Below are 13,963 nucleotides of genomic sequence, written 5' to 3'. Positions count from 1 at the left end.
GGGATTGGTATAGAACGCCGACCATAACCACGAGGGCGCGTCTAGAGTGTAGGATAGTCTTACAAGCCAAATCGGGGTTATAGAGGACAACGTAAACGTGGAACTTGCCGGGTCTAGGAGTGGAGCGTAGCGGATCGTTGGGGTACGTAGCCGGGGTCAGTATTTTAGAGAGTAGAGTCGTCGTAGAGCCAAAGCTAGAGTCAGTGCAGGAGAGAGCAGGATTGTCGTATTCCAAAGCCAGGTTCAGTGCAGGAGAGCGTATCACAATGTTCCAGGTCCAAGGCAGGGTCAGGCAGTAAGGTAAGGATCAAGCAAGGCAGGATGCAGTGAGATGCAGCGTCACAAAACAGTAGTAATGCTCGGCAATGAATGAGAGTTCAGACAAGGTATAAATAGGACCTCCCTCCAATGGGAGGCAACCAGGAAGTGGAGGTGCCCTCACTGATAGGCTGCGTGATCATGCAGGTGCGTCCTATTGTGCAGCTGATTGTAAGTGGGGGTGGGACCTCTAGAGAGCGCGTGCGCCCCGCATGTAACCCGAGCATCAAGCTGGCAACCTGGTCTAGCGCCATTCGTGCGTGTCATGGTACCCACGTCAGTGCGGGGGCAGAGACTGGAGGCAGTGCCCGAGGAGAGAAGGGAGGAGCGTGTGCGACCGCTGTGCCGCGTATCCTCGACTTCTGGGCGGGGACGGAGTCGGGGGACGGAGAGTACAGAATGTCAGAGAGAGAGCGCACTGCGCATGCGTCGTGTGTCGATGCCGCCGGGGGGAGCGCACCCCCTGGACACGAGAACCGCGGATACAGACGGGAACCACGCACTACCCGCTTGCCGCGCATATGAACCACCGCTGACATGCCCTCCTGGAGTGCCACTAGGTCCGGACGGACAGGTGAGGGTTAAGGGGACAGAACCACTAGAATGGCAAATCCTCACACTTTATCAGGACTTTATCAAGATTATCTACGTCATAAGAAACTAAACAAACAAATTCATCCTCTAGGTATATATTATCATAGGCACAGTGTAGCTCATAAACATACAGTTCTCACACAGTAACATTAGTGCATTACATTGTACCACATCTTCCAGGTTTACCGAGGTCCCTTGTCATGGGGCTCGCCCTTTTAGCTACACTAACCATGGGGATTTCTGTGGGTACCCCAGGAGAATCATAGGTCAGTCTAATTGGAGGTCTGGTCTCCTCTCTGCGGCATATAGAGGGCACCCATGGCCCTAGTGGTACTTCCCATTGCTTCTCAGCGGACCCACCAGATACAGGTGGCTCTTATACTGCTGGCCCTATACTAGGGTGGTGCTCACAACTGTCTACACCTAGCTCATCCTCAAACTCATCACCCCGCTCCATGTAATTCAAAGGGGTGAATTCCTCAGTTTCTGGGTTCAACTCAAGTGGGGTATCTCTCTCTTTGTTCCGTGACCTTGCTGGCCGCATTGGGGAAACCTCTTGTCAAGGATTTCTCTCTTCAGAGTCCAGGATTTCAGACAGGTGACCTAACATTTGTTCTTCCCTATATTCCTCATCCTCATTGGATTCGTCATCACTCTCTTTTGTGAAACACTGTCCTGTGTTCAGCCTGTCCCTTTTCCTGGGCCTGGTATCTACCCCATGAGCCTCCTCCCTTATAGGACACCTTGCAAGCTGGCTTATTGGTAATAGAAGATTTATATGCAAGTTCTTCTCTGATCCAGGCCCCTTTACAGGTCTCACTCGGTATACTGGTAGCCCCTTTAATTTCTCCACTATAATGTAGGGCTCTGATTTCCATCGATTGGCTATTCTATGCTTGCCACGTATAACCAGCTTCCTAATGAGAATTCTGTCGTTCATTTGTAATTATTGTCTGGGCACTCTTTTATCATTCCGACCTCTATTTCCCCGGTTGGTAGTCTCAGCCGCTGTAGAAGCCAGTTTATCTACCTCTTGCAATTACTCTTTGAGTCTTTGCACATATTGCGTGTAGTTTGTAGGGCTTGTACTTTGGAGTGGCTGCAGATGGCACAGATCAATTGGTAGCCGGGTTTCCCGTCAAAACATCAAATAATACGAAGAGTACCCTGTAGTTTCATTTTGGGTGCATACAGCATGCACTAGGTGGTGCACATGGTTGACTCCATTGTTCTTTTCACCAGGTATTCCTTGTGCCCATCATGTTTAATAGTGTCCTATTCAATCTTTCAGGTTGTGGGTCCCCCATTGGGTGATTCAGCGTTGTTCAGGATTTCATTACCCGACATAGAAGTAGCAATTCTTTAATGAGACAGCGCCCGAAATCTCATCCCTGGTCAGAATGGATTCTAGCGGGTAGCCGTCTTGTCAACAAATTATTTGTCCCACAGGACCTTGGCGACTGTAATGGCTCGCTGTTCTTTGGTCAGGAATGCTTGTGCATACCTGGTGACGTGGTGGGTAACTACTAGGATATTGCTAGTATTTTTACTATCTGGTTCTAGTGACAGAAAGTCCATACACCAAGTCCAGTGGCCTACTGCTGGTTATATTCACTAACAGAGTACCCCTCCTAGGTAATGTTTTCCTCAGTACACACTGGCCTCAATTTTTACAGTATTCAACATCTCTGGCCATTCGAGGCCAGTAGAACCGGTCCCTAACCAGCTCCAATGTTTTGTTGGTACCCAGATGACTATGATTGTTGTGAAGTGAGCCCTTTTTATCTGCAAGCTACCATGTCAATTGGGCTTTCCATGCGATACCGCCGGATCTGCACTATCGCAGTTTATAGAACATGGGCAAATGGATTCACAAAGTTCCAATATTGGGTATTTACTTGAATGGTATAAGGGCTTAGTCAATTTCCCCCAATAGATATATAGCACTGCAAGGAGGAGCTTCTTTGACATTACATTGTGAATATTTACCTGATGCCTTCTGTGATAGATCAGTAATCTGAAAACTCGATAGAGAAGGCATTAATAATCCAGATTCTTTCCAGAATAAGGGGTGCTGTCATACACGGATTCCATATAGTCATCTATCCTTTAATTTAACTTGCTCAAATGCTTAAAGTGCCACTAGAGCACGGAACTACATAGCAAATGAGGAGTAGGATAACACATTTTTAACCCGTAAGCTGTTTCTATGAAAGTATGTTTGAATCCTGTTATAAAGCCCGTGGATCTCTATCTGCTTTTATAACGTGATATTATTAATCTCTGAAAACCCTTCTGGGGCAGTGATATTGATGTGTGTAATCTTATATAACTAAATTAATCATCCATGATCTTTTGTTTTCAAACAGGAAATGGATAACTTCTTGTGCAGCCAATATGAGGAGAAGATTCGCCCCTGTATCGACCTCATTGACTCGCTGAGAGCTCTGGGGGTAGAAAGAGACCTGGCTTTACCAGCAATCGCTGTCATTGGTGATCAGAGCTCTGGGAAAAGCTCTGTTCTGGAAGCGCTGTCTGGAGTCACTCTCCCCAGAGGCAGCGGTGAGAATTTCTCTTCATGGGGAACAATAATGTTTGTAGTGTAGGTAGAGTTAGTAACAGCACAAGAAAATGAAGCAACTGCTTAGAGCTGTAACAATTGTATGCATAAAAATCGGCATAGAAATCAAGGAAAGACAAGAAGGCATAGTGCTACATCTGGTCAATTAAACAGGTGGGATGAGTGAACTTGGGAACAGGGAGGAGTGATCACTAATCTCCACGTCCAACAAACACACACAGTCGCTGTAAACGCAGAACTAGAGATGAGCGAATCAGCCCAAATCCGTTTCCCGGATTTTTGGTGGACTTTTCCCCGAAAATCCGTTCCGCTGTATAAATTCCGTCAATGGATTATTCCAGTTTCATTCCGCGCAAATGAATAAAAACCGCCATTGGGTACAATCCGTTGACGGATTTGTAGACTCAAATAAGGTGGAGTCCATTTAATAGTATGAGGCACCATATAATAATAATAACAACCAAACCTCTGCAATCGATCTAGATTTAATGATCTAAAACATAATGACATTTACCTGACGTTACGATTTCTCCACGCAATCCCTCCCTTGCTATAGAAAGGCAGGTCACAGCATTTAGTTTTATTACTGAATTTCTGAAACCTATTTTTTCCTGACACTTTTACAGGCATTGTGACACGGTGCCCACTGGAGCTCAAGCTCAAAAAAGCCAGAAAGGAGACAGATTGGAGTGGGAAACTTAAATATCGGGATCTAGAGATAATGCTCACAAGTGCCTTGGAGGTGGAAAATGAAATAAAAAAAGGTAAGGTGCGTATTTATTTGTGGGATGTTTTACTAGGAGATAATATCTGGAGAGTTACCTCTAGTTTTCAAGTATCCAGATAGTAGTGTGCCAAACAGAGCACAGCCAGCGACTAATAGGAAAACCGCCACTGACATTACTGTAATTCTGAGTGAGCGCTTAGGTTCCAGTGACCAATTCTGCGTCATACCACACAACACTAGGTTATTAGATTTTAGGAGGGCTGACTTTTTTAGATGGGTAAAAAATAAGGAATTATTTGGGAAGGTGAAGGTATTTGAGTGCAAGAGCAGTGGGAAAATGTAAAAGATTAAATTCCAAAACCAACTTTGTGGCATGCAAATTAGAAAAAGCACAAGAAAAATATAGCAAATATGATTCTTAAAAAAGGTGACGGGTGTTGTAAAAGCAAGAAAAACATATTTTAGGAAATGTAGGCAGACACAGAAAAGGAAACAGAGAACTATATCAGGTTAGGCTGAGGTTGGCTAAACAAATACAGTACTCAGATGAGCAAATGCTCAAGCAGAAGAGAAACTAGCTCAGTCGGCAAAGAAGGGAGAGAATTTTTAGGTAAATACGTGATAGGTTAAAAACAAAGGAAGGTGATGTTGAGTGACATAAAGGTATGCATAACCAAAAGAAAACTGAGTGCAAATATCATTTATAAGTGATGCAAGTGAACACTAGTGCAAGCGAGGAAAAGGGAAATAATTTATACAGTCCCTGGATGTAGTGCTGCTCCTGGGAAGGACTCAATCCTAGTCCATACATGAATGGTGACCCTGAACCTTATCCTGAGACAAAGGTATAGCAGATAACCTTCATAATTATTTTCGCAGAGTCCTCGTGGTTGAAGGTGATGGGACCACAGTTAGGGCACAGGAATACACCGTAGATAGAAAGAGGTGGACATTTACAGAGGAGAAAGTAACATTTTCAAAGTAGACAAGTTAAAATACACCAAAGGATATTAAAAGATCTTACAGGCATGCTGGCATCACCCTTAACAGAACTATTTAACCACATGGTCACGTGCCCTCACCAGGGCTCCCCCTTTTCTCCTAGCCCATATGCCTATGCTTATTCCCCATATCTACTCCCCCACCAGACCCATACCCTACTCAGTCCCCAAGCCCATACCTTCCCCCCCAGGCCCCACCCTTCCATACCTATTCCCCCACCCTGACCATATCTTCCCCCCCAGACAATACTTATTCCCCCCCCCCCTAGGCCCATACCTACTCCCCTATAGGCCCATACATACCCCACCAGGCCCATACCTACTCCCCCCAGGCTCGTACTATCACTCTATTACATCATTCTTACCCATAGCTCTGTCTTCCCCACCATAGCCCTGCCCTCCCATAGCTCCTTTCCCCCCTATTATCTCACCCCAGTACCTCTTTCTACCTCCCCCACCCCAAATACCTACTTCTTCCTTTCTCCCCCCCAATACCTCCTTCTCCATCCCAATATCTCCTCACCCTCCTCACAATACATCATTCTCCCTCCCAATACCTCCTTCTTCCTCTCCCTACATCTCCCATCCAGGCCCTCTTCTCTATGACCCGCCCATCCATGCCGGTACCCCAAGTGAGGTCCTACCAATGATCTATAAAGTAGCATCACTACCTCTCTCTTTCTTCTCCAAATACCTTTCTCTTTACAACCCAATACCAAGCAACCTTTCCCCATTGCTTTGTTACATTGGTTGCTTACTATTTTGCACTTCTTGGTATTAAAGTGTAGTTGTCACACGCTTGACCATTCCTTCGATTTACCTAAAAAAAATTATATTTTTGCTTATTCCACCTGGAATGTCAACCCTGTTGGAAATCATCTGCAAAAGGTCCCCTGGTCATGTTTTGAAAGTAATCTATATAACACAACTCTTACTAACCACTCCTTTTCAAATAAGATGCACTCTTCCACCATCAGTAGCTATAACATCTATGACTTTCAACCAGTGTTGCCACCTTCTACTGAAGGCCAACCCGGAGAAATTTTTTTTCCCTTACTTGGTGTGGCGTGGTGCGGCGGCATCTCCCAACATCCTACCGCAATTCCCCCTCCAACTGCAGTGAACATGGCTGCGCGGCGTCAAATGGCAGCGTGACGTCGCGTAGCGGCATGACGTCCCGTAGCCTCCGGTTGCCATGGCAGCGCCGTCATTTGACACTGTGCTGCCATGTTCACTGCAGTTGGAGGGGGAATTGCAGGAAAATAACGGAGAATGCCGGAGACGCCGAAGCATCACACCGCACCTGGCTGCCACCCGGAGATTGACAACGGCAACCCGTAGCCCGGAGATAAGTGCCCGGAACCCGGCATCTCCTGTCAAACCCGGAGAGGTGGCAACCCTGCTTTCAACTGGCCCTTTGTGACGCTTTGGAAAGACCTGTTCTGCTGCGATTTCCATAAATTTGAGATCAGTTCTGCTGAAGCATGTGCAAGCTCCAGTTATTTGCTTGGAAATGTGCTTACACAGTGCATTTATTATATTAATGTATTTATTCTGATGAGGAACATGCATCATGCATTCTTGTGAAAAATACCAGAATCGTATCTATCGTTTTTGACGGAATTCTTCTGCAGTTATTGCGAATTAAAATATATGCATAAAAGTCATTATTATAAGAATTCTGTTCACATTTTCAGTGCAAATGTGTATTTTGCTAGCGCATTTTCTGTTTAGTAAATGAGGCCTGTGGAAACATACTGGAGAATATTTACTAACTAGGACTCTTGGCCTGATTTACAGTTTTATCAGATATCCAAAAATAGGACTGGTGTAAAAACTTTAGCGCCACACCAACTTAATATCTGAGTCATTACCATCAGGTCTAATTTTATGTAACTAAAAACAGAAAGCACCAGGCACTTCTTAAAATATCAAAATAATTTCCATGCAAAATGAAAGTGTTTATAAAAAAATAATATAGTAAACCGACGTGTATACTTCCAAATTGGAAATAATATAACATGCTCAAAATATGAGCTAAAGCTCATGTATGTGATATATATATATATATATATATATATATATATATATATATATATATATATATATATATATATATATATATATATATATATATATATATATATATATATATATATATATATATATATATATATATATTGAAGATGAAAAGGTGGTAATAAAAATGAAGGAATATATGCTACTCAAAGCCCAAATGAAACGTCCCAGCAGATCTTCTTATGGATCCTCTTGAAATAGGGGGGGGGGGTGAAGTATTCCAACCGAAAAAGAGACCATACAAATAAAAATATGGTGCAGTAGTTCTAAACTCTGATAAATAATGAGTGGAAGTTTGGTGGGAACGATCTCGTTAAAAAGTTGGTAGGTCAGGTTCAAAGACTGAGCCACTGATTGTGGCTCACATGTGCTGAAGCAGGGATATCCCTAAAACCTGATCTGTTGGTGGCCCTTGAGGACTGGACTTAACCACCCCTGCTGTACAGTATCACCTGTGAAACGTGGTTGTTTTTTATACACATATTGCCTTGTGATGCATGTTCCAACAGTGCATCTTTTTTTTTTTAAACTGTGTATTGATGACAGAACAAGCCTATTACTATTTTGGAATACAAGTTTGATAACCTGTTAGGAAGTATGGTTTGTTGAGTCTTTATTCCAGTTTGCTCATAATATTTTAGACATTCAGGATGATCTTCACCCTCGACTATGTAAAGTAATAAGTGACAGTTACAGTATTCTGTCATTTCCTTCTGCAGCGTTGCAACCACTGTAGTTGTTTTCTGCTTTGCTTGGCGAAGTACAATATACATTATACTATATGCTTATGAACAAGCTGCTTTCTAATCTTTTCAAGTGCCATTATTATTATTGCCTGTATTTGTTGTACTTCTCAAGCGATGCACTGTGATCATGCAGATTTGTTTTCAGATTCCTTGTTGATCTTTGATGAATCTCCAGTTGTTGAATCCTGAAGTTGTCTCGCTCTTGTTCACAGCACAGAACTTTATTGCTGGTGATGGGAATGGAATCAGCGATGAGCTCATAACGTTGGAGGTCACCTCTCCAGATGTTCCAGACTTGACATTGATTGATCTGCCTGGGATCACAAGGGTTGCTTTACCCAATCAGCCCAAGGATATTGGTGATCAGGTTTGACAGCTCCTGTAGTCTATATCAGATTGTTTATTCAGCCATAAAATTAAGTATTATTGCACAAATAGTTTAAAAATGTGTAGCTAACACCATAAAACATTTACTTCTAATGCTTTAATACCACATTACATACTTTTAATTTGCAATGATGTTAAACAGAAAAGTTTTAAAGTTGTCTATGAGGATAAAAATAGGGGGTGTAACTTATTAAGCGGTGTAATTCAATGACAGAAAAAGTATAGCAGATGTACTGTATCAATTTAAAAAATCCCTATGAAAAAAACATTATTTTTCCTTCAGTTAATGGTGTGTTTTATTTGCCCTTAAATTTCACCAGATGTTCTCCCCCCAAAAAATGTATATGTCCTTATTGGGCTATTTTCTACATATGTCAAAAATGCCATTTTCGTATGCAAATAACCATTGAAACCTATGGAGATCTTTTACTAAAAGCGGCCAGAATAGTTGCTTTTGGAGTATATAGAGGTACCCTCTTAGTCTTTTATGTTGAATGATGGATAAAGGGGATGCATCAGAAAACGACTGTTAAAGGGATGAAAATGTCCATATAGTAGTTACAAAATGCTGAAAACTCAAACGAATGAGCATTAAACCAACCACAAGATAATTGTGATCACTTAAATCCAAAGTGCTTCCTCAAATTGAAAAAATGATTGAAATATGCTAACACTTTTATATAACGCACAAACATTTCGTTGTAGATCAAGAACATGATCAAGAAGTACATCAAAAAGCAAGAAACAATCAACTTGGTTGTGGTTCCCAGTAACGTGGATATAGCGACAACCGAAGCCCTTGAAATGGCTCGAAATGTGGACCCCTCTGGAGAAAGAACATTAGGTAATGGGAAATGTTTTATATCCTAAAGACTACACATACTGTACCGTTTGTTTCCCAAAGTTGTTAGCTTCATAGGTTACTAGTCACTTTGCCAGTGGCAGAAAATCAAACTGAATTCCATCTGTTATGTGAGGGTGATATTTTTATTGGTTGAAGGTACGATCCCACAGGCTGGCCTGGAACAAGATTGTGTCAAAGAAATGTTAAGACTTCCTTAACATATCTAGTTGGTATGGGTATAAAGCGGGCCTGCTCCATTGGGGAAATTCTGGATAGCTCAGCCTGGATCCCTACCGCATGGGAGATGTATGGGACTAGGGCAGCCTTCGCATCTGCTTCCTCCACCTCGATCAGTGTTACTTGAGATCCCTCTCGCTGAGTCACAATGGTGGGGAATGGCTCTGTAGGCCAGAGGTAGAATATGCCACACTGCTGGCATCATGCTGTAGTACTTGGCGCGGGCCCTGGTAACCTGCATTGTAGACACAGGCACCCAAGGTACTCGCGACCCTCAACCTCCACATCCAGGAAGCCTCCTGGAAGCTGATATGTAGACACGCTCAGATCAGCCATCTTTTGCTTGCTCGACAATTTGCTCCTTCTCTGTCGCCAGCCAAACAAGAGTGAGTGTTTTGTGGCTCACTTCCTGCTCCTCCTTCAGCTTGGGTGGAACACTGTGATTGGCTCTTGTCGTGCCCCCTCCCACTGGTGGATGGTAGAGGCGGGGCACTCAGCTTCTTTGCGTGACATGGGCTCGTCTTTTGGCCAGTCACTGCCCAAGGGGGCGCGCCACTTCCCTTCTTTAGGTGGGGTTCTGGTTTTGGAGCCAGACCCTTGCACATCTCTGCAAACAGTTGTCGCACAGCCTGCTTGCATGCAGCATGTGCGCAATCTAGGCTTGGCGGGAGTCGCCATTTTGGATCCTCTGCACCACGCGGTGCATGATCTGGCATAGCAGTCACCATTTTAAACTCCTCAGTGCCACGCGGGGCACATGTACCTACAGCTGCCATCTTTGATTAACCCACTAGGCTCACGGTAGCGCTACTCTCACTGCCTTCAGGGCAACTCGTTCCTTGGTACATACTACACTCAATGTAAGCTCTAACCAGTGATAAAACTCATGGCATACCCCATGCTAGGCAAAACTCTCTCTTATGTGCATACTGCAAACAATTGCAGACCAATACAAGTACTCTGCGTGTGTATTCTGGTTACTGGCTAGTGTACTCGGGCTTCCCTGCAGTACTTGGCATCAACCTACTTTTGGCCACTCATAGTGCAGATCCTATACAGAAGTTCCTGTCCCAAGTTAACCAGGCTACCCCCTAGGCATCCTACAACTATCTGCCTCAAGGTGACTAGGACAGCTATAGCCTTGTATCCAGTTCTACATCACCCTCTTAGGGCACCTAGGGTGTGCTTTGCGAGCGGACTGCCTCTCCTGACTACCCCTATTTTCTGATGCCCTTCCTTCTTCAGCACTTGCTCTGGAAGCATACATAACTCTGTCTGTTTTGCTTCGCTGAAATCCTGTCCTGATTATCTCAGCAGCGCCTCCAACTGTAACCCTCCTACACCCACCCAATCTCAGATAGGGTCTCCTAGGGAGTCTAATGCTCAGGCTACATGTCTCTGTGTGGTGCATATCTGCTGGCAACAGGGGGCCCTGAGTCTCCCACGTTGACATGAGGAGAACAGGACAGGCTTCTGGGGTTGTGCCTCCGTTTCTTCTATTGGTGCAGCGCCTCCATCTCCTGCAGCCCCCAGCGGTATGGGGTGAAATACCTACAAGAGAGTTCTCCTTCCCCTCCTTCACTCTCAGGCAGGAGTATAGATAAAAGTGCAAGGTCTTTATTGTCTCTTCCTTAGCAGACAGGTTACACTGCAGACTGTCTTCCCTCAGGATGTCCCTGACCTCACTCCCAGCCTAGGGCACCAAGAGTGGGTCTAGCACTTCCCCTACCCTCTAGGCATGGTAGGAGGTATGTGGTGCACACTCTCACTCCCTGGAGGGAGGCCTCAAGCCTGCCAGTCCTGGCAGCTCGGTCTGTGTCACTCTTGTCCCTTCCACTCCAGGGACAGACTCTCTCTAAGTAGGAAATGGCAATACCCTAAGTAGCTCCAACAGGCACCACCCCTGTGTCTTCTGATTGGACACAGAGCCTGATGACCTGCCTTAACTGCCTCAATGTACTGCCTGAAGTGGGGAAACCCCATGATTGATCCTGGCAAACCTGCCCTTACGCAGGGATTACTGCCAGGAGGAGGGCAGACCTATAGCCCAAACCACACAGGGCTACATACCTTTGCAGGATGGGTCTGGTCCCAGACCACAGACTGCCGGAGCTGCACAGCGTTGCAGCTATATCCCTAGTACTAAACACTAATGGGGCAGTGTCCCTGTCTAAGGGCCTGTCCCTGTACACGCTTTACAGGGGAGTCGAGGCCTATGGTGATTGTCTGGCCTAGGGCAGGAGTTCACAGACCCCTGCACACATACACCCTCACCTATCTGTGTCCCACCTCCGACTAACATGGTACCCAGCACGCGAAATATATCTATCTGCTGCAGGGGACATCCTACAGACCTTTTGGCTGATTTGCGCCATTTGATGAACAGTCCCTCAGGCTGCTGGGAGCTTTAGTTCCCATGTGGAGCAACTGGGTGTAATGGCCGTCGCGGGGAACCTTCTGCGCATGCGCAAGGGTGTAGCAAGATGGCCACCACACTGGGAACTTATCTGCGCATGCGCAACTCACTGCATGTGCACGCATAACCAACATGGCGGTTGCACGGTGCTCCAGCAATGCCCTCGTCCGGCACAACATCCCTGCACATCACCCGCTGCAGCAGAGATAAGGGGGGGCAGAAACGGAAGACCGGGGGACCAGAGAGGACCTGGCTACATATATACTGTATGTATATCTTTATTTATATAGTGCCATCCAGGTACATAGCACTTTACAATACACGTAACATAATATTATAACACAATGGGAATAAGCGCTTAAGACAGAAAACAATAGGAAAAGGAGTTTCTGCCCCAAAGAGCTTACAATCTAAGTGCCACTGTCTTTTAGTCCTGTTTTCTTCTAGTCAAATTGCATTGTGAAGGCGGCAGGATTGCATGTTCTATGCGCTAACACTGTGTTCTCGGTCTGATTCCTCTGCAGGGATCCTGACTAAACCAGACTTGGTTGACAGAGGAGCAGAGCAGGACATTGTTAGCGTTGTCCGAAACCTGGTTTACACCCTCGAAAAAGGTTACATGATTGTCAAATGTCGCGGGCAGCAGGAAATCCAGGACAACCTTTCTCTGCATGATGCTTTGCAGAAAGAGAAGACCTTCTTTGAGGAGCACGAACACTTTAGGTAAAACCTACGTACATGTACTTTGCCATTGGCTATTTTATTGCTCCTGCCCTGGGAATATGTGGAGGGTACGTTTGTGGGCTTCACTGCAACTTTTGCTAATGACATTCTTAGTAAAATCACCTTATCATTGGATGTCCTGTTACAGGGAAAGGAAAATAGCCCTAGTTTCCATGGATGTGATGTAGAAATACTCTTCTGGGACTTCAACTAAGAGGTGGCTGCACGGACTCCTGTGAAATATACAAACCGGTGTCATTGGCCTTGAAAGTGTGATAGGAATACAATTTATTCTCCTGGTACAACATTGATGAATAGCAACTACATACATTATTAGGAAAAGGCCTCTTGTATACATTCTCAGACGTTATGATATTTTTATTTTTGTATATTACATGGGGATCTGATACAACCACACACAGAGTTATGCAGGGTCCCTATTCAGGAAACTACACTAGATGTCAGAAAAGAGAGTGTATAATAATAATAATAATAATAATAATAATATTAGCATGTTCTAATAAAGAGACATTTTGCAGGCACAGGTCCCTGGCTCATGGAGCTTACAATCTATGTTTTGGTGCCTGTGGCACAGGGAGATAAAGTGACTTGCCCAAGGTCACAAGGAGCCGACATGGGGAATTGAACCAGGTTCCCCTGCTTCAAACTCAGTGCCAGTCAGTATCTTTACTCACTGAGCCGCTCCTTCTCCATTTGTTTTCATTTTGTTCATATGCGTTTTTTTTTATCAACGTGTGAGCTGCATACACCCTTGTAATCGCAACAAAGCTTTATGTAGAAGGCATAGTTTGTGCATTCCTCTGTAACCACACGATTAGAACAATAGGATGTGTGCCCCTGTTTAAAAGGGTCAGAAGAAGGCAAACATATAGTTAACAATGCATAGACTAATGCATTTTTACTGTGCTTCACCTTACTTATTATCATGTTGAATAAAGGCGTAATAGTGCAACTAGAGAGAATGTTTTTCTCATAGTTTATTCCTTTCATGAAAATCTGCTACAGAAAATTGGATTTTTATTACCGTATTTATTATGTACTGCTTCACAGCTAGGCAAACATTCATATGGGATGCCTATTAACAAATCTATTTATTTATTTTATTTATTTATCAAATGTTTTACCAGGAAGTAATACATTGAGAGTTACGTCTCGTTTTCAAGTATGTCCTGGGCACAGAGTTAATATGACAAATAGTACATGGTTACAAATACAGTTACATAAGTGAACAGGGTATACATTATATACAAGACATTGCGTGCATAGTTAGAGATAATATATATTATGGG

General features: G+C 44.2%; 1 protein-coding gene across 1 annotated transcript in view; it reads left to right on the top strand.

Moving 5' to 3' along the window:
• Positions 1 to 13,963, top strand: part of LOC142491315 (interferon-induced GTP-binding protein Mx2-like) — a 52,518-nt gene that overhangs the window by 3,808 nt on the left and 34,747 nt on the right. Inside the window, exons 3-7 of the mRNA XM_075593702.1 lie at positions 3,282 to 3,474; positions 4,120 to 4,257; positions 8,259 to 8,413; positions 9,139 to 9,277; positions 12,455 to 12,653. Of these exons, the coding sequence (XP_075449817.1) occupies positions 3,282 to 3,474; positions 4,120 to 4,257; positions 8,259 to 8,413; positions 9,139 to 9,277; positions 12,455 to 12,653 (824 nt within the window). The remainder of the gene's footprint in view (positions 1 to 3,281; positions 3,475 to 4,119; positions 4,258 to 8,258; positions 8,414 to 9,138; positions 9,278 to 12,454; positions 12,654 to 13,963) is intronic.

Source organism: Ascaphus truei, chromosome 3, assembly GCF_040206685.1.
Source record: "Ascaphus truei isolate aAscTru1 chromosome 3, aAscTru1.hap1, whole genome shotgun sequence".
Lineage (NCBI taxonomy): Eukaryota > Metazoa > Chordata > Amphibia > Anura > Ascaphidae > Ascaphus > Ascaphus truei.
This window is presented reverse-complemented; position numbering and strand designations above follow the sequence as displayed.